Source organism: Pristiophorus japonicus, chromosome 19, assembly GCF_044704955.1.
Source record: "Pristiophorus japonicus isolate sPriJap1 chromosome 19, sPriJap1.hap1, whole genome shotgun sequence".
NCBI lineage: Eukaryota > Metazoa > Chordata > Chondrichthyes > Pristiophoridae > Pristiophorus > Pristiophorus japonicus.
In genome coordinates this window covers 75,614,821-75,636,465 of record NC_091995.1, presented here as the reverse complement: position 1 = coordinate 75,636,465, position 21,645 = coordinate 75,614,821, and the positions used below count along the sequence as shown (strand labels likewise).

Sequence of the window (21,645 nt, the reverse complement as noted above, 5' to 3'; positions counted from 1 at the left end):
CTGTTTGTGGCAATGGCAGCGGACTGCCATCAAGGCATGTTGTAGTGCCTAATATGATTTCTGGTCACCGCGTCTTGATAATTTAGGGAGCATAGTTGATCCAAAGGATCGGGGGGGGGGGCGCAGGTACAAATGGACACTTATTGACCGTCCCAAACAACTTGAATTGTAACAGATACAAGCAGCACTTTGAAACCACAGACACTTGCAAGTTACGAACTACAGGCAACCGTTGATGCTCCAAGTCCATTTACAACTTAAAACATGGGACTCGTAGCTCATCACGAAGTGGCTTTTGTGGAATGGGGTGCTCGTTACCTAAGGATAGAAGCGGTTTCTATGGGTAAAATCTCCCCATTCTACAAAAGCTGGGAACTGGACCGTGCAACACCACATCTCACGCCACCAGTGCGTCAATTACTGAGAGCTGCTAACAGCACTTAAAACATTAGCAGCTGCAGCATATGGAGGAAAGGGGTCTTCAAGACGCCAGTCTCCCCCGATTTAGCTGGGATCTCCAGACACTCCGACCCGACACCAGCCACTTCGCCCTGTGCAGCATCCCAGGACATCCTTCAGTGGAAAAGAACCCCAGAGTGACAATGAATTATGAAACCCAACGAACATAAAATGAACTGAAATCACATCCCGCTGGCCGTGCACCAGAATTAGGCACAATCCCAGGTCAAGGCGAAAAAAAGAAGGAACGGTGCAGGAGATGCAGCCAATCCCGAGACATTTGGCTCATCCAGTTTCCTGTACATAAAATCATCTTTACAAATAAGTACACCCAAAGAAAGGATTCCTGATGCAAGTCCCTTAGGTATCCCTAATTTACAGGATTCACTGTTCTTAAAAAGATAATCCAGTGTAATAAGCAAAAACTGTTGGGATCCTGGGGGAAGGTGAGGTTTTTTAACCCCCAGAGGTGTGGTAGATATATTAGTGGGAAATTATTAAAGAATAAGTACAGCCAGTTTAACTTGAGATAGTGGAAGAGAAAAGCAACACACGAAACTTTAAAGGTCTTATTTTAGCCTCTCCTAAATATTGTCCCCTCAATTGAAATAAATATCTTGTGTTGTGATACAGCAGCCCTTCAATACCTCAACCAGACATGAGGCCCTGTAGACTGTTCAACTGTGGGGAGATGAGAAATCCCTGTAGTGCTCATCAATGACCATGAAACTGTTCCCTAGCACGTGTAGTCATCTTGGGAGTGGTGGGAACAAAAATGCAGGGATGGCAATGGTAGACTTTATAAATTTGTTTCTTGGACTGAATAGTGCTGATTTTCCATATTCACCTCTTTGTCGATGGGAGATTACCGCCTACTTCCTGTTCATCCCCTTGTTGGATAAGTGAGACCAGTTACACTGTGGACATGTTCATGGCCACCATTAACACTTTTGAATATGTCTGGAGATTTAACTTGTACAGGCCATGGTTTAGTTGAAACTATCCAAGTGCCACTCTAGTAAAGGTCGTGAGTGTAAATATCTTTTGGATTTTCAATGCATTACACCCACCTTTGTTAATTCCCATTAATAAACCATTAGCTTAACCATTCTTTAAAATTGAGTATAAAAACCTGTTTTAAGGATTTTTGCTCTTACATGATGTAATCTAGACAAATGGTACTTAAATCATCCTTCTCAGAATGTCTGAGTAAAAGTTACAGTTTACAACTGCAGTATAACCTTAATTTCTACACTATTTGTTCTTTCTAAATATTTTGTATCCTTTAGCTGAACTGTGTCAAATATTGAAATTCTATCTAGCTGAGAACTAATTGCACACTAATCATCTTCAAATAAAAGGGAAGTCTTGGATTTTTGTGTGTTTCTCTGACCTCTTTGTGTGCTTTTGAAGGGCACAAAGGGAATGGGGACTGCTTGTGTGCATTCTACTTCAGTAAATTTGTAACAGCTATGGTATAGAATGAAGAAAATATAGCTCTTGCTCCGGTTGTTGGTTCCTAAGGGAGAGAGTCTCTTTAAACAATGAAAGTGTGCCCTGGGCGGAGCAGTTTCTCTTTCAGTTGAGTGGCTGAGCATGAATCCGGGGCTGGGATTAGCATGCTGTTGGCTGTTTAGCTCCGTGTGGGGGTTCTTTGCCTCCTTTGTTCTTGTGCAGAGGTGCAGGTACCATCTGTTGTCCATGTAGTCCAAGAACATCTTGTTGTTTTCTCTCTTCCTTTCTCTTCCTCTCCCCCCAATAAACATGAACACTTTATTTCCACGCCTTAAAACTAATTTGAAAAAATAATAGTATACGTAAGTTAAAATGAATAGGAATAGTTCACTAAAAATTTGTGCTAAGTATGTGCTGCATGAATTCTGTTCATGCTTTAGTAGTTGTACCAGGCTAATACTGAGCCAAAAATTTTGAAATAGTCTTGCTATAGTTCCTAGTTACAGATTGGAAAGTTTCACTGCTTCAGCTGTGATAGCTTCAGCATAAAAATTAAAACAGAAATATTTTTCTCATGCTCATACAGGTACAGTATAACATTAGCACAAAAAGTTATTGCACGCTTGTACAAGTTGTCATGTGCAGCAGCTATAAGTACCAGTGGTAAATCTCATCATATAGATCTCTTTAAGCTCCTTTTACAATTTAAAAAAATATCCCAGTCTTGGGTATTTGATAGAAATATGATACATTACAGAGCAGTAACTTATTTTCTATAAACTGATGCATATGTCTGTTGCCACCACTCCCAAATTGTATAACGTACACCTCTGAACTGGTGAGCTGGAACCTGTAACTTGTATATTTATGCCTGTCATCACTAACCTTTTGATTTTAATAAGTTAAACTTCATAAATGAGTTATCATATACATTAATTTTTCCCCTTTTTCTTCCTTCCTGAAGGCACTGGAAGTATGGTTCTACAGACCTTCACAGCACTCTGCTATCTTGCCCAAGTGGACATTTGTTTCTCTCTCTCTCTTCCCCCGCCTCCCCCCCCTCTCTCTTTTTCTCTCTCTCTCTCTCTCTCTCTCTCTCTCTCTCTCTCTCTCTCTCTCTCTCCATTTCCACTGTTTTCCCCTCCTGAAACTGCTGCATTGTCCACATAAGCCAGTCCAAATGTCTATTTTTCATAAGCATGCCTAAATAATGTGTAAGCAGGCTATTTGACCTTCAGGAGAGCAGCACAGCCAAGCCCAATATCAAAGCGCATGCAGTTTTCAGTCAGGATCATTGGATAGCAATGAGCAGCAAGAACCTTCACTCTTTTTTATCTTTTCCTGTCCCTGGACAGCTGAGGCCAATTGTAGCATCCCAACTGCTGAGATCAGCGAGTTCAACACAGACGGGGGCTGAAGCTGAAACTGAAACCTTCTGATACATTCATTTTTAGAAGAAACATCGGGATGTCTGAACTGTCCATTTTAGAAGTTGTGAAAACCTAGGTTCTGAAAGTGCTTAAATTTTCATACTTCATACACTTAGCTTTCAGAGAGTTCTGGACATTGACACAAAGTACTTTACGATCCGACTCAAATCTTGTTTTAACAACGGAGTTAAATTCTAATATGTTTTATAAATCCTAAAAAAGTTAACAGCTCACTTTGAGTGAGAATTGAATGTAGATTGCACAGTGTTGGTCTGTCTGATTGAAATGAGTATGGGGTCTATAGTTTCTCCCAATCCCACATAGATAGACTACCTCGTTAATGACTGGTATTGTACATCATATATTGATCAATACTAGCTTGTAACAACCTCATGAGGATACCTGCAAGAAAATATTCATACTTTAAAGTCATATCCTGACCACTGGTTACCTGTTCACCCCTTCTAATTATGATAATGTATATAAATCTATTTTTAGCTTTTCATATTATTTGTATAAATTAACCCTCTGGGGGAAGGGGCTGCTGCTGAAGACCATTTTAAAATGATTTGTGAACACAGGATTCTGAGAAGTGACATGACAGTGCCAGAAAGCAAGCTTGAGATTTCCTGCAAGTTTCCCCAACTCTTCATCAACAAGTGATGGTTAACTCTTTTAAAATAAATTTGGAATTTGTGTGTGAATAATTGCTAATTTTGCAACATATCTGACGCCTGTTTGGAACCCCTCCTTTTCTTTACCCTGGAACTTGTGAAGTTAGATTCTTGGGGCAGTCAAGACATTTTGCAGTATTCCCACCACTGCAAGAGAGATTGCTTCTTGGCAAGCGAGGTTGGCAACCTTGGAGCTGTCTGATTATACATTCCCAAATATAAGACTGGATAGGTACAATCCATAAGGGGAGATGACAATCATCCATGCTTCCTGCCCTGATCCTTACCCAATAAGCTATTCTGGAAAGTGCTCCTTTGCTGTAGACAGGAACTGGCTTGACTGCAGCCCCTCATTGTTAAATAGCTTGCTAAATCAAATTACCTGACTAAACACCACTGTCTTCTCTACCTCCTTTTAAACTCCCATCTCTTCAAACTTCTCACCACCCCATGTAAAAATCTTTTCTTCTTTGGTTTGCATCTGTTTTACTCATAACTTTTTGAGTTGTGTTTGGCTGTTTTTCTATGCTAAAAGTGCTGTATAAATGCAAGTTATGGTTGCATCACTCGTTATCTGAACTTGTAGGAGGATGGCCACTTGGACATGATACTGGAGGGCAGTTGGTGCCTGTAGGCTCGTACCTCAGCAAGAGCCGGGCACTTTCGGGTGTCCAGGGAAGAAAAATCTGTAGTAACAGATCCCATCCTTGTACTGTGTAGCAATGTGTATAGTTTGCTGGACATTTCATTTGTTTAATAAATCTCTACACTGATCTACACGAAGAAAGGTGAAGATGTGTGGCATGGGGAAACAGTGAAAGGGACAGTCCCCAAATGAGGAAAATCTGAAGTGTTCGAGAAAGCTGTAAGTTCAGTTGTGTGCTACTGTAGCCATACTGTATATCCATTCGCTATTTATCAACTTGGATGTGTTGGTAGCATGTAGTCTGTGAGTCAGTAGATTGCGAGTTCAAATCCTACTCCAGGACTTGAGCACATAATCAAAACTGTTTTATTGGTGCAGTACTGCGAGTGTTGCGGCTGACCTCTGGCAATGCTATATTAAACTAAGACAATTCTAAGAGCAGGGTCCTGGCCAACATTCTTCTCTCTACCATTGCCACCAAAAATAGATTATTTTGTTACTATTTGTGTGACCTTAATGTGGGGCTTTAATGTAAATAACATACTTTTTTATTTAGTATGCTGTATACAGCTGCTCACGATGTGGTCTCCTCTACATTGGGGAGAGCAAACGCAGATTGGTTGATCGCTTTGGTCTGCAAGCAGGAGCCTGAGCTTCCGATCGCTTGCCATTTTAATTCTCTGCTCCACTCCCACTCTGACCCCTCTCTCTGCAGCCTCTTACACCGTTCCAATGAAGCTCAATGAACAACAACTCTTCCTCTTTCGGTAAGGTGCTTTACAGCCTTTTGGACTCTGATGTCGAGTTCAACAATTTCAGATCATGACCACTGCTCCCATTATTTTCAGGCAGCAGGTGCTGGCAAGGACTCTGCCATTCCCATCTACTCCTCCAAACGCTATCTTTTTTTTTTATTTGCCCCATTTACCCCCCCCCCCCCATTTGCTTGCACTATCGTCCCTTTTGTCATTTAAATCTCTTCTGTCTTCCACCCTATCACAGACCTTCCCTTTTGTTCCTTCCTCCCTTCCCCTTCCCACTCTGCTTACATAAAACCTGTTACATCTGTAACATTTTCCAATTCTGATGACGGGTCACAGACGTGAAAAGTTAACTCTGTTTCTCTCTTCACAGATGCTGCCTGACGTGCTGAGTATTTCCAGCATTTCCGTTAATATTTCAGATTTCCAGCATTCGCAGTATTTTGCCTTTTTTTTAATATACTTTAATGTAATTTGTTGGTGTGTGACATGTTTCTTAGAGGTGTGATCATGTGCTATGACAGCAGCTCTGTAAATGAAAATCATTCTCTTTAACCACTTCAAATGGATACATTCTGCCTGCAATATGTACATTGTCAATCAGCCCTAATCCTTCCTTTAGCTTGTGTTTATGCATGTACTCTTCAGGGGTAACTGGCTTATAACTTTCTACTCTCCCTCCCCAACCCTAGCTCTGAGAATAGTAAGGCCAGTCTTGGCATTTCCACTGCTGCTCTAGCCGAGATTAGTTAACTTGGCACAGAGCAGGAATTGAACCGGTATGGCTTAGTGCCCGCCACGTGATGCATTTTCTCACCAAGCCATTGGGGAAGCCCCATGGTAAATTTAAGAAAAATATTTGGCATGCTGCTTTGAATTGCTGTACCTCCATCTTTTGTGCACAATTTTTTAATCAAATTCACAATTTTGCAAGTACAGATTGGGTCACTGTAGGCCTCTCTGATTTATCTTGTGCATATTTTGGCTTTCTCCCACTGCTTGCACCATTATTTCGCAGGTTTCTATGATATTGTATTGCCTGTGTATCCCTGATCGAGCACGGAGTAATATGCTTGCAATGCCACGAGCTAGTAAGATAAGCTGCAAACTGAGTACCTTTCTCATTCTGTTTATTTTGCTTTGTGGTCATGGTTTAGTAGTCAGAAGAGAGACAGTGATTGTGAGTAGGATCTATCCATTTGAAGTGGTAGGTTTCAGTTGCTGTAAAGAATGTGTGCGTGTACTTTTATAGTAGCACAATTGATGCTACTTGCAAGTTGTCTCAAACTCTTCAGATTTCGCTAATTAATTCCTCCTTTTCTCCGAGTTTGCTTGCATCGCACACCTTCACCAGTCAGGAAGATAGTCGAAGAGATGCTCTGATATCCAGCCCTATAACTAGATAACTGCTAGGTAGCATATGATGATCCAGGCAACTTGCCCTCCAGTTTTTACTACTTCCCCACAACAGCATGTTAAGATTGGGAATGCCACTATGCCGTGTCTCTTCCTTATTAATAAACTGTTAAAGTGGGTTTCTGTTAAGTGAACATTTTATCAGTTCTGCCCATTCTCAGCAAGAGTGTACTAGAGCGTTTCATATTTTGGGAAGCATTTGCTGCTGTTTTAAAAAAATTATTGTCCAAAAGAGTGAAATTACCTATAGTTTTTTAAAAACTACTTGAAATCAGTAAAATATTCAAAAATACAACACAGATTTTATCCTTCCCAACTTGCATTGTGTTTGAAGAGAACATTTTGAAGTGTACAACATTAAAGTGAAATACTCGTGGGTATTCGTCTGTCACTGGTCGTCGGAGGGAGAGCAATTTAAAGTGGTGAAATTGAGACTACCACACAAGAAAGGTATTAAACGACAGTTAGGTTTATTAGCTTATGTGATACCAATATGCTATTAGAAACACTACAATCAGTGAAATAAGTCTAGTTGAAAATGCTTTGTTGTCAATACATCTGTGGATTTAACTCTCAATACTACAAACTTTATGAAAAATTTCCCTATTTGTAAATGTATCAGTTAGCCTGTTTCCAAGTAAATTCTTGTGCAGCAGACGATCTTACTCTTTGGATTAATATTATTTTTTTTTTAAATGAAGCAGCAAATACTTCCCAATTGAAATTACTCCATCACCAAATGAGAGTTTTTGAGTTATGTGATTAGCCCAGTAGGTGGCCAACATAGTTTTATTTGGGATGTGTCCTCCAATTCCAACTTGATCAAAAACTGTAACAAATGTGCCTTCAATTTATTTATAGATATATAGAAATCTCAAAATAAGTACATTTATTCCTGTAAACATTTGGGTCCAACAGGTACCATTGACTTGGTGTCAAGCCATATGTGGATATTTTTGAAGGCAGATTTTAAAAGTTGCTTCGATTGCATTTTGAGTCAGGGGATTAGTAGAGGTTATGTGTGAATTTTTAACTGATGAGTGTTTGAAGCATCTACTCGTGTGTTTTATTTGAGGTGTATGCGTTATAAATAAGATCCTGTGCCAACTCCCAATGTCATAAGTGAGTAACTGCAGTGTGTGGGGTGCACTGTGTTGTATCTGGAGATTGTAAAGTAGATAAATGCAGTAATTTCAGCGATTTTCACCTTGTAGTTCTATCTTCTGAGGTGAAATGCCTCCAGTGGTAAAGGTAACAGACTGCTGTTGGCGACACACTCTGTCATGCGCCCCATTTTATTTTGGCTGTTGCTGTAAGAGTGTTATGTGAAGTTTTGGATAGCTTCAACCCAGTACCTATCGAATGTAGGATTGTAGCACAGAAATGCCAGGGATATAGGCCCCAAGTTTCCACATGATTTGCTCCTGATTTTTAGGAGCAACTGGTGGAGAACGGAGTATCTTAGAAATCGGAATTCTCCACATTTACGTTTTCTGCAGTTCTAGTCAGGTAGAACAGTTTCACTTTTGAACAGAATTTTTTTTTCAAAAGGGGGCGTGTCCGGCCACTGACGCCTGATTTGAAAGTTTCCACAGTGAAAACGTACTCCAAACTAACTTAGAATGGAGCAAGTGAAGATTTTTGAAGGCTTGAAAAAACCTTGTGTACACATTAAAAAATCAGGCGCAGGTTACAAATTAGGCGTCAGGAACGAGGTGGGGGGGAAGGGAAGTCATTAGTTATACTTATACAAATATTATACAAATAAATCCAACCTGAATAAAAATTTATAAGCGAAGAAAAGATTAAATAAACCATGTTCCTACCTGTGTGAAAGTGCTTCAGGCAGGCCTTTCAGGCAGCGGTTTGCCGTCAGGACCGACCGACGGCAGGGGGGGGAAGAGAGGGAGGGAGAAGGCTGCAGGAAGCCTCATTACTTGAGGCAGCCGTTCCCGACGGCAGGGGGGTGGGGGAGTAGGCAGGGAAGAAGGCTGCAGGAAGCCTCATTACTTGAGGCAGCGGTTTTCCGTCGGCACCGACCGACGGCAGGGGGGGGGAGGGAGCGAGAAGGCTGCAGGAAGCCTCATTACTTTGAGGCAGCCGTTCCCGACGGCAGGGGAGGGGAGGCGAGGCAGGGAGAAGGCTGCAGGAAGCCTCATTACTTTGAGGCAGCCGTTCCCGACGGCAGGGGAGGGGAGGCAGGGAGAAGGCTGCAGGAAGCCTCATTACTTGAGGCAGCCGTTCCCGACGGCAGGGGAGGGGAGGCGAGGCAGGGAGAAGGCTGCAGGAAGCCTCATTACTTGAGGCAGCCGTTCCCGACGGCAGGGGAGGGGAGGCGAGGCAGGGAGAAGGCTGCAGGAAGCCTCATTACTTGAGGCAGCCGTTTGCCATCGGGCCCGACCGACGGCAGGGGGAGAAAGCTGAAAGAAGCCTCAGTGCTGATCATGGAAGGGCAATGTGGTTTTATTAAAAAATGCTAAAAATTGAACAGCTACAAAGAATTTGAATAGTCTCAAACAAGTGCATGTGTCCCGTTTATCACAGTCTATCTTTAATTACAGAATGCACTCCCTCACCCTCACACAGAAATATCAAGAAAATTAAAATACAAGCCTTTGCAAGGGTTCAATAAACAAATTTTCACTTTTTCTGCAGCACTTTTTAAAATGGCCGAGTGCCAATGTTTCCTTCAGACTGCGCGTGCGTGAACGCTCCAACGCGCACGCGCAGGGTTGCCGGCACGAAAAAAACTCATTTAAATTGTACCCGCCCCCCTCCTACTTACAAAATTGGCGCGAGTGGTAGGCTCTGCCCCCTGGGCGCCACGCCAAGCAGACATCGAGCTGCAAAGCGCTCGAGAATAGCGCGTTTTTTTTCAGGCGCCGTTTTCGGTGCGAAAAACGGGCGCCCAGCTCGGAGGGGCACCTGTTTTGCCGCGTGTGGAAACTTGGGGCCAAAGGGACTAGCTGACCATTTTATTCAGGCTATCAGGATGTTTTTTTTGAGGAATTGTGGGGAACTTTTCCCCAGTAGGGTGTTCTTTATTGACGTTAAAGCACATTGTTGAGGTAAATTAGAATGAGCTTTTCCCTACTTCTGACCATAGAATATTCTGAGTAAGTGTTTGAAGTCATTTCTCAGGTTCGCACAATGAAAATGTGCTTTATTGCCCAGAACTGATTAGTTTTTAAAACTGAGCGTAATGAGTTAGTCAGATTGGAAAATGCATCAGTGGATTTACTCATCCAAGATGAACTTTCTCAGAATATTCAAGCCTTTGGCTATTTATTACAGGTTTATGTTGTGTTGCAATGTAGTATTTGCTTTCTGCCACTGGAGGCCCTTATGAGCCATGTTAGATGTTCATCGAATGAGAAAAGCACTTGCACTGTTCCTTTAATTTTACTCGTGACGTTCCAAGGAGTTTAACCTGACATTTTCTGCACACCTCACCACATAAAGCAGCCTGTTACAAAATGATTTGTACTTTTGAAGCTAGTATTGGCCGTGCAGCCTTCTGATTTCTCGTGGTTGGTTCTTCCGAACATTTTTGCAATGTTAACTTTGATGAGGATTGCTAGTGTGGTTTGAAAGCATTTTGACTTGATGTAATCTCTCTCCTAAATAAGTCATCTTCTGTCCCACCAAATAAAGTTGAATATAGACCGAAGAAATTAATATCTCTATCATATTGAGTATAAAAAGTTAATTTCAATGTTTTTTTACTAATAGATGGGAATGATGGGAACCCCTAGCCCTTATGGACAGCCATATGGGCAGAGCGCTGGTCAGACGCTAGGCACCAGCGGACTTGGGCAGCAGATGCAGACCAAGGGTGGCTTAGGGAACAGCCTGCCTCAGTTTACAATGGATAAGAAACCTGCTGGTGGTGCTGGGATGCCAAACCTGGTGAGTGCTGACGGGTTCATGTATCTTACATTTCACATTTCCTTATTTCCTAATTTGTCAAGTTTAACTTTAATCAACTGCAATAAGAATAAAACATTTTTAAATAGTGTGCTAATTTTTACAGTTGGTGGCTAGGCAAGGAGCATTTCCTGCATTGAGAGCTTTTCTGGTTATAGTTAAATGTGTTCAGAGGATACCATTAGAAGATTGGAGAATTGCCCACTTTCACAGACCACCATCAGGCCAGTTACAGAGTTGCACTAGTAAAAAGCTTACAGAGATAACTCTACCTGTCCACGTGAAGTGAACATCATTGGGAACCCTGAAAGAGGGTGAATATTTAAAAAGAAAGAGACCTTTGTAAGTGCTAGTGACCAGTAGTCACTGCCAAATAGTGTGTAGGGTTGCGGGGAAACACTCGCTATCAGGACTTTGATGGAAACACTAATGGAAAAGGTATCTACTATAGATAAAAATAGTCCTTAATTATTTGACATGCTAACTTGTGCCCATTTCCTTTTAGGTGTCCGCCTTGGCTCAGTGGGTAACACTCTTGCCTCTGGGTCAGAAAGTCATGGGTTCAAGTCCCACTCCAGCACAAAAATCTAGGCTGACACTCCAGTGCAGTGTTGAGGGAGCGCTGCACTGTCAGAGGTGCCGTCAGATTTTAAAATTCTCAACCTTGTTTTCTAATCCCTCCATGGCCTCGCCCCTCCTTATCTCTAATCTCTTCCAGCTCTATAATCCCCTAAGACCTCTGTGCTCTGCCTATTCTGGCCTTTTGAACATCCTTGATTTTAAATGCTTCGCTGCTGGCGGTCGTGCCTTCAGTTGGCTAGGTCCTGAACTCTGAAAATACCTCCCTAAATCTCTCCACTTCTCTTTCCTCCTTTAAGATGCTCCTTTAAACCTACCTCTTAGGTTTTTGGTCACCTGCCTTAAATGGCTCAGTGTCCATTTTTATTTTGATAACACTCCTGTGAAGTATTAAAGGCGTTATAAGTTGTTGAGACCCTGGCTGCCCTTTTAGGTGGACATAAAGGATTCCATGGCTGTATTCAAAGAAGAGCAGAGGATTCTTCTGGTGCCCTGGTCAATATTTATCCCTTAACCAACATTAGTAAATACAGCTTACCTGGTCATGATTGCATTGCTATTTGTGGGACCTTACTGTGTGCAGCTTGGCTGCCACGTTTGATAACACAACACTGACTGCACGTTTTTAAAAAAAACGTTATTGGGACATCCTGATATTGTGAAAGGCGCTATATAAATACCGTTCTCTTTCCTTTCCAAAGCCACAGCAGCCTTCTCCAGTGCAGCAGGGAGGAATGGGACAGCCCCCAGGGCAGGGAATGGGTTCTGCACCCACAGCAGATCCAGAGAAACGGAAACTCATCCAGCAACAACTAGTTCTGCTTCTGCATGCACACAAATGTCAGCGTCGAGAGCAAGCCAATGGTGAGGTGCGACCCTGCAACCTGCCGCACTGCCGAACCATGAAGAATGTCCTGAATCATATGACCCACTGTCAGGCTGGCAAATCCTGTCAGGGTGAGTATGGACTGAACTGGTAATGTGTGAATATTGAGAACTACTACTTGTCTGACATTTCCGTTGTGTAGGATTTCTTCTACTCGCTGTTTTGAATTATTTAGCATAGTTTTGGATTCCTTTGACATTGTTTACATTCCTCTGTAAAATGAAGTATGCATCGAACCATTTCTGCTAATTTTCTCCCATTGACACGTGATGGTGCGATGCGCTTGTAGAAGTTACCAGGGTCACATTTATGAAGGACCTGTTACTCTTACAGTTAACCCATTGTTACATCCTGTTAATACCACCTGAATTGCAAAAGAGTGGAATTTCCAAACTCTGTTCTTAAATTTCTTTTGAATGTGGAGTTCTGTCTTGTTTTATTTTCTGTTAGTCTTGTCTGTCTGCCCTAATTTTTTTACTATTGATTCTTTACAGTTGCACACTGTGCTTCATCACGTCAGATCATCTCCCACTGGAAGAATTGCACAAGGCATGACTGTCCTGTCTGTCTCCCTTTGAAAAATGCTGGGGACAAGCGTAACCAGCAATGTAAGTCTCCCTGTCTCCAAAGCTTGCAAAAAGAATGATACAAAAGGTCCACTTAGGGTTAGGTATTTTTTTTATATAGACTTGAATAATATAGCTATGGCTTCAAAATATGCACTTGCCAGTAGTAGTCTTATTTTGTTACATTTTTTCACAGAAGAAAAATAATTGTTTTATGCTTTAGATTCAATCATATTTTTAGTTAATGAATAATTCCGAAGAAAGTGGTGCTTTTCATCATTTTGAGGGGTGCCTTTATTAAACTTGCCTCTGGGAACATTGAATATAAGCTACAGGGCATTTTGGTGGCAAGAGGATTTCACATGCCATTGTGCACAGTGAGCCAGATGATGCGCTATTTTGTATGATGCCATGTAATGCACAAGATATTCAGCTAAAGTGAAGGTGCGTTACATCAAGTCCACAAAGTCTCAATTGTTAAGTAAATGGAGCTTCCAGCCAATTAGCATTAAATTGTTTTGTGATGGAACAGAGCAGATTGGAAAATACTTGTTTTTAGGCTCCAGGTTAGGACCAGCCAGCGTTACATTATTGAATTTCTTTCTTTGTTTTGTATTGCATTCGTAACTCTTTTTTTTAGGGTATTTGTGTGTTTATAATTCTCATACAGTAGGAGATTTACTGGTAAGAATGTACTTATGTGATAGATTTGTATGTATTCAGATTACCCATGGTGTTGTTCAGTGATCGAAAAACACTCCATTTTATGCTGTGTTGTGTATAATATATGATCAGGGCCACTGATTCATGATTAATTTTATTACAATTTTTATTATAGATTTTATTGGGCATGACTGGTATTTTCAGGGTCAAATTATGTGATTGTGTGTACATTTTTGTGGGACTTGTAAAGCTGTGGCCTTGAATTTTAGTTTGCCTTTTTTTGAAATCCAGGGAACTGAGTTGCTTTGGGTTTCAGGTATATAGGAGGTATTAATGGGTTGATACGGTTTCAAACTTGTTGGGAGGGTGGTCTAAGGTGTGGATGAGTAGTGGGAAGAGGATGTTAGCATACAGGAAGGGCAGATGGATGCCAGAGTATCAGGGAAGAAGGTTGGGACCCTGGTGTTGGCGAATTGGAACAGTGGTGATGTGTTATAGGATGTGGCAACTGTGGGAGGTGATCCTGGTGGATTTTACAGTCGGAGTGGATTAAAATGCAGCTTAGAAAGATGATTATAGCCACTTTGTAGCCATGAGAACTAAGTTTAAGTTCTTTATAGTGTTTACTGTGCTTCTACTATTTTATTAAAAATGCAGTAGTCAGTATTTTAAAGAACATAAAAGTCGATGCCTGGAACATAGTCAGAAATGCAGAAATAGGGTTTTTTGCCACTGGTAGGTGGGGGCAGGGTATTACGGCAGGGGCAGGGAGAAGTGGTGAGAGTAGGAAGGCTTTTCAATATTTGGGGTGTTAAACCTGTTAAAGTATTTGAAGTTTAAATAATTGACCTGAGAAAGCTGTTTAGGGACTGCTGTTCGCTCATTTTTTAATTTGTTTTTAGAGGCTTTTGAGATGCTGGCCAGGCAAAGTGAAGTGAGAGGAAAGTAGCAGCACAATTAGAGGAGAGGACTGAGGTGTTCTTTGAGGGCAGGTTGGATGGATCAAACAAAGCATGCCACAGATAACCTCGGGGGCAGTATGGTATTGTGGGCAGGATGTGTCCAAAGGCTAGGGTCAAACCACTTCAGGCATGGAGCAGAGCTCAGGGCAGTGCAAGAGGTTGGGAGAGGTAGTAGGGTGGAGCCATCATCAATGGCATTATTGAGACCAGGACACGCAGCTGGAAGTACATATTGGGAGACGAGGATAATATAATGAAATTTAACAATGTGACGGAATTAATGTGACCGAGATTGTGAAAAGAGATGACTAAACAGGAAGTTTATGCATATACAAGTATTTATATAGATTCGTATAGACTTTAGAATTTCTGTTGCGTTCCAGATGACACATTTTGTTACAAGTGCGGGCAAGTCTTTTTTTTAAAAAGGAAACTGCATTTCATTCTGGAGGCGAAATTTGCTGAGCACAAAGTGACCGTAGCATACTTACAAGCAGCTACAGTTACAGGAAGCACTTGAGCTCTGGCTTTAAAGGGACAGGCCTGGGTAGCAGCTGAACATCCAGAATGTGTTCTAGGAGATCCCACCCTTGTATTAGGGTCATCATATTCCCTCCCTCACCACTCCCCCCCCCCCCCCGTCCAACACCGCACGTCCCCCCACCCCCGGTCCCCTCCCAAATCTGATAAGTTAAGTTGGTGGTAGGCACTTAGTCAGCTCTAGGAAAAGATGTTGTGTCCAAACTCAGAAATTGATTTATGTGCTGCATCTTTTCCTCTTTCCACAGCATTACTAGCTGGAGCAGCTGTAGGATTAGGAAACTCATTAGGGTCAGTTGGGGTTGGACAGCAGAACACGCCAAGTTTAAACACTACCAGTCAGATCGACCCGAGCTCGATAGAGAGAGCCTATGCGGCACTTGGACTCACGTATCAGGGTAACCAGATGCCTCAACCTCAGATGCAGAACCAGCAATCGTCTCAATCTTCACCGGGGCACCAATCTCTGCGATCTATGAATGCTATGGGTAGGTACAGACAAATTGCATGCAAAATGGGTACAGCTCAGATTCTGTTATTTTTCCATCTTCAAAACATGATCCATATAAGTACATTTACTTTACATAAAATAAGCAAAGCAGTTTAATTCTTTCAATATGTACTTTATTAAAAGCCCACAAGAGCTGAGCATCCATTCAGATCTCCACCTGCAAAGTTCCAGATAGATCTTCGGTTTCCATGTAGCGGTTTCTCAGCTGGAACCCATTTCATCATCCAATACTGTAGTCAACAGGACTATATACACAATTTACATTTTTTATAAATATATTAACTGCAAATACCAACTAGAGTGGCATTTCAGCAGTTTCAATAATTCAAACTGCTTCAATACATCTCTGTAAACTTGCTCTAAATTGTGTCTCAACACAAGGAAAACATGACTCTGAATAGTCATTAACACGGTCAGTTCTGTCCAACAGGATAGAAAGTAAGCAATTAATCCACATTCTCAAACGAGCAATGCTCAAGAATGGCAATAGGCAGAACCAGAAGTTGGCAGAGGACATAGGGTCTTGTCTTTTACCAGCTTGGCCGTGGCCTCCAACTGACTAACTAATCTGCAACCATGGCATTTTTCTGATTCAGACTATAAAACACTTTTGGGGGTTGCAAAAAAAGTACTCTATCCCTTTTTAAAAAGGTATTAATTTTGCATAATGGCACAATTCACCATGTATTTGCATAGAACTGCTTTGTAACTGCTCTATTATTGGAATGTGATTGGGATTTAGTAGCTGCATCTGAACGAATCAGATTTTCATCAAATGAGTGTTTTAGAATTCTGCTAATGACTCTTGTATGGTTTTGCAGGTACCAGCCAAATGGGTGTGAATGGAAGTAATGTGGGTGTGCAGACCCCCAACCAGCAGTCCAGCTTACTGCATGATGCTATGCTGCTGTCATCCATGACCTCCCCCAAGTAAGTCTAGGATTCATTCTTGCTCCTTGTCTCTATTTTCATGCCTTTCCTCTGCAGTTCTACATGTAGTGTAAATGTACAAGCCAAGTTTGGATGCCAGAGTTGCTCGTCAACTAAGAGGTGCATTGTCCTTTTTTCCCTACGGCCAAGCTAAGGAGTTCTGCTGTCAGGTGGCATCGTATATAGCGTCCCATGAAATGAAGTCTTGTAAAAGTGTGTGGTCGTATCGGTGCCTCCTTACTTAATGCAGAATGATTTCAGCTCTGTAAGGGGTGGACAATTAAGACCAAGAGATTGTTCTTTACAGCCTTGCCTATTACATTTCCAACTACTTGTATGTATCACTCACACCAACTTTTGATGCTTTCAGCCCCATGCTAAGTGATGGCACCAGTGTTAGTAATCTAAATGCAGTGCCAACAGCAACGCCCCCCTCGAGTACTGGCATTCGGAAGTCATGGCATGAAGACGTCACTCAGGACCTACGCAATCACCTTGTTCACAAACTGTAAGTGGTCAGTTGAATATGCGTTCGTGGTGGAGGACCTAGATACAGCCATTGATGGCCCTTGTGGGATGTTAATATATACAACTTTATTTTGTTTTTCTAAAGTAGCAGTTTATTTTTCTTCCTTTTCCACCAATTTTCTCCTCTGCTAATGATGTTTTGAGTCTTTTCCTGAGTACAGTTTCCCAACAGATCAACGTCTTGTATCTTGCCTCCAGTTCACATTCTTGAAGTATGAGCTACACTGACAGCATCAACAGCCTATTTGATTGTGGGGAACATCACAGCTAACCCCCAACCCTGTGTTCACCCAGCGTCCACACACCTAACTCCAGCCGAGTTGATATGAAAATGATCAGGATCATAATCCTGGCTGATTTTTCCACTCTGGTAACACAGGACAGTCTGGCCAATTGTAATACCTCTACTGACATCAAAGATCACTTAACACTGCAGGCAGATTTCACCCCAATACCTTCCTATCTGTATGAGCCCGCTGCATGCTGCTTTAACCAACGAGTTATTTAGGGAACCGTCACAGATGATTTCTAATGGTTATTGCTGTAATAAAAATGTTTTCGTGCCAGTGATGGTTAAATCTCTGGAATCTCAAAAGCCATTCACAAGATGTTAACCATGGACTTGAATATCATAGAATCATAGAAATTTCCAGCGCAGATGGAGGCCATTTCGGCCCATCGTGCCCGCATCGGTCGACAGAGCTATTCAGCCTAATCTCACTTTCCAGCTCTTGGTCTGTAGCCCTGTAGGTTACGGCACTTCAAGTGCGCATCAGCACTTTTTAAATGTGGTGAGGGTTTCTACCTCTACCACCCTTTCAGGCAGTGAGTTCCAGACTCTCACCACCCTCTGGGTGAAGACATTTCCCCTCAAATCCCCTCTAAACCTCCTACCAATTACATTAACTCCATGGCCCCTGATTGTTGACCCTCTTCTAAGGGAAATAATTCCTTCCTATCCACGCTATCTAGGTCCCTCATAATTTTATACACCTCAATAAGATCTCTCCTCAGCTTCCTCTGTCCCAAAGAAAACAAACCCAGCCTATCCAATCTTTACTCGTAGCTAAAATTCCCCAGGCAATATCCTCGTAAATCTACTTTGTACCCTTTCCAGTGCAATCACATCATTCCTGTAATGTGACCAGAACTGCACGCAGTACTCCAGCTGTGGCCTAATTAGTGTTTTATACAGTTCAAGCATAACTGCTCTTGTATTCTATGCCTCGGCTAATAAAGGCAAGTATTCCATATGCCGCCTTAACCACCTTATCTACCTGGCCTGCTACCTTCAAGGATCTGTGGACCTGCACTCCAAGGTCTCTTTGTTCCTCTACATGTCAGTGTCCTACCATTTAATGTGTATGCTCTTGCCTTGTTAGCCCTCCCCAAATGCATTACCTCACGCTTTTCCAGATTGAATTCCATTTGTCACTGTTCTGCCCACCTGACCAGTACATTGATATCTTCCTGCAATCTACAGCTTCCTTCATTATCAATCATACAGATGATTTTAGTATCATCTGTAAACTTCTTAATCATATCTCCTACATTCAAGTCTAAATCATTGATTATATACCACAAAAAGCAAGGGACCTAGTACTGAGCCCTGCGGAACCCCACTGGAAACAGCCTTCCAGTCACAAACACCCATCAAACATTACCCTTTGCTTCCAGCCTCTGAGCCAATTCTGGATCCAACTTGCCATTTTGCCCTGGATTCCATGGGCTTTTACTTTAGTGACAAGTCTGCCATGTGGGACCTTGTCAAAAGCTTTGCTAAAATCCATATACACTACATCAAACGCACGACCCTCATCGTCCGTCCTTGTTATCTCCTCAAAAAATTCAATGAAGTTAGTCAGACACGGCCTTCCCTTAATAAAATCTGTCCCCGAGTAAGCCGTGCCTTTCTAAATGAAGACTTATCCTATCCCTTGGAATTTTCCCATCACCGAGGTTAGATTGCCTGTTCTCTAATTACTCGATCTATCCCTTCCTCCCTTTTTAAACAAAGGTACAACGTTAGCAGTCCTCCGGCACCACACTTGTCGCCAGAGAGGATTGGAAAATGATGGTCAGAGCCTCTGCTATTTCCTCAGATTGCTTCCTGATTTTGAATTTTACGTTCATACCTCCACCAGTTTAATCACTTACTATAACTGAATCTGAATGAAAATGGTCTGTTGTACTAAACTTGGTGCACAGCATTGCTAGTATGTCAGTTCTCGTATTGAGTATTTAAATTTGTGGATAAGCAGATGAGGCAGTTTATCCCATTTGTCATATCAAGTACTTGTTGCACATTAACAGCAGTCATATCTACAAAGTCACTACACGCGTTTTTTATTTTTATTAATCTCCTGCAATTCACATTATGCTCATCTCCGATTGTGCTGCTGCAGATTTGTACCTGCTCCTTTCTGTGTACTTGTCTTGTTTCCATTGTAGTGTGTATATCAGATTCAACACTTAAGTCATCCCTCTCTCCTTTAAGTCTCTAACTTTTTCTCCAGCGTCAGTGACATTACTGCTCAGTCACTTGAGTTGCTTATAAATAGGGCAAGTAATAAACACAAGTCGAAAATGTAATAAAGAATGAAGATAGTAACTACCTTTAGGAGGGCATGGACGGATTGCTGAAATGGGCAATTTAACACGGAGAAGTGTGAAGTGATACATTTTGGTACGAAGAATGAGAAAGAAATATAAACTAAATGGTACAATTTACAGGAAGAGAGAGACCCGAGAGTGAAGTTATACAAATCTTTGAAGGTGGCACGATAAATTGAGAAGGCTGTTCAAGTATATGGGATCCTTGGCTTTATTTAATAGAGGCATGGAGTAGAAAAGCTCGGAAGTTGTGCTAAACCTTTATGAAACACTAGTTTGGCCTCAGCTGAAGTATTATGTTCAATTCTGAGCACCAAACTTTAGAAAGGAATTTAAAGAACTTAGAGAGGTGCAGAAGAGATTTACCAGAATGGTACCAGGGATGAGGGACTTCAGTTAAGTGGAGAGACTGGAGAAGCTGGGGTTGTTCTCCTCAGAGCAGAGAAGGTTAAAAGGAAATTTGTGTTCAAAATCATGACTGGTTTTGATGAAGTAAATAAGGAGAAACGGTTTCCATCGGCAGACGACGGTTCAGTAACCAGACGCCGCAGATTTAATGTGATTGGCAAAAGAACCAGAGTTGACATGAGGAAAATAAATTCCACGCAGCAGGTTTGTATGATCTGGAATACACTGCCTGAAAGAGTGGTGGAAGCACATTCAATAATGACTTCCAAATGGGAGTTGGATAAAAAGCTGAAGGGAAAAGATTTACAGGGATATGAGGAAAGAGCAAGGGAGTGGGACTAACTGGATAGCTTTACCAAAGAGCCAGAACATGCATAATGGCCCAAATGGCCTCCTGTGCGATATCATCTATTATTCCAAGGCATCTTGCATCATCCCTTGACAAATCTTCTGAATTTTTACAATTGCTGCTATATGCTTCGCTACCCAAGTACATAATTTTGTATTAAAAATTCTGAGCAATCAGTAGACAAATCATTATTTCTATTTGGAGACGCCTTAGGTTTTTGTAAATGGAGCATTTTGTTCATATTTTTACCAGATTGCTGCCAGTCACTGGTACATATGATCAAAAAACACAGCTATTTTTGGAAAATATTGAAACCAGGAGATTTATAGCATAGAATTTGTTCGTATTTTGCTAAATGCATTTATAACAAGTAACGGAACTCCTTAAAATTCACCTCTTTGACCAAGCTCTAGGTCGTCTCTCCAAATGGCTCCTTTTTCTCGATGTCCTTTGTGATGGCACCTGTTGGGATATTTTTCTACGTTAAAGTGCTACATAAATTCAAGTTGTTGACTATTAATAATAATCTGTCAGATCTGATGTCTTCAGGCTGAATGCGGGTGATTTTTTTAATTAAGCATTCTCGCAAATAACATACATGTCATTGTATTTAAAATACTGTAGGTCACAAAAGCAAGGTTGTTTTTATATACGACTTAATTGTAGACCCATAAACATATACGGTATGGTAAATGTCATAGTTCTCAATAGATTTCTACAGTCATTGTATATTTGAGTGCTATTGTGAGGAGCTACAGTATGTTCTTTTAATTTTATTATTTTCAAATTGTCCCCTTGATGTTTAGCTTTATCGTTCTGATTATACCACAATGCTAAATAATTCTAGCCCTACTATTCCCTAGAATTTAGAAGAATGAGGTGTGATCTCATTGAAACATATGAAATTCTTGCAGGGCTTAACGGGGTAAATGCAGGGAGGATGTTTCCTCTGGCTGAGGAGTTGTGAACCAGGGGTCACAGTCTCAGAATAAGGGGTCAGCCATTTAGGACTGAGATGAGCAATTTCTTCACTGAGGGTTGTGAATCTTTGGAATTCTCTACCCTGGAGGGCTGTGGATGCTCAGTCTTTGAGTATATTCAAGGCAGAGATCGATAGATTTTTGGATATTAAGGGAATCGAGTGATATGGGTCATGTGGGAAGGTGGAGTTGAGGTACAAGATCAGCCATGATGATCTTGAATGGCGGAGTAGGCTTGAAGGGCCGTTTGGCCTAGTCCTACTCCTATTTCTTGTGTTCTTATGTTCTTAATGTGTTCTGAATATATCACAGTGCTACACAAATAATGTAACTGGTGCAATGCCATATATTTTAAGGACCAC

At 41.5% G+C, this 21,645-nt stretch overlaps 1 protein-coding gene across 2 annotated transcripts in view; it reads left to right on the top strand.

Moving 5' to 3' along the window:
• The window catches only part of LOC139229959 (histone acetyltransferase p300-like), a 98,663-nt gene that overhangs the window by 36,509 nt on the left and 40,509 nt on the right, over nucleotides 1–21,645 (top strand). For both annotated transcript variants that reach the window (XM_070861642.1, XM_070861641.1), the window contains exons 3-8: nucleotides 10,574–10,750; nucleotides 12,049–12,304; nucleotides 12,728–12,841; nucleotides 15,213–15,452; nucleotides 16,297–16,405; nucleotides 16,776–16,913. In XM_070861642.1, coding sequence (XP_070717743.1) covers nucleotides 10,574–10,750; nucleotides 12,049–12,304; nucleotides 12,728–12,841; nucleotides 15,213–15,452; nucleotides 16,297–16,405; nucleotides 16,776–16,913 — 1,034 coding nt within the window. The remainder of the gene's footprint in view (nucleotides 1–10,573; nucleotides 10,751–12,048; nucleotides 12,305–12,727; nucleotides 12,842–15,212; nucleotides 15,453–16,296; nucleotides 16,406–16,775; nucleotides 16,914–21,645) is intronic.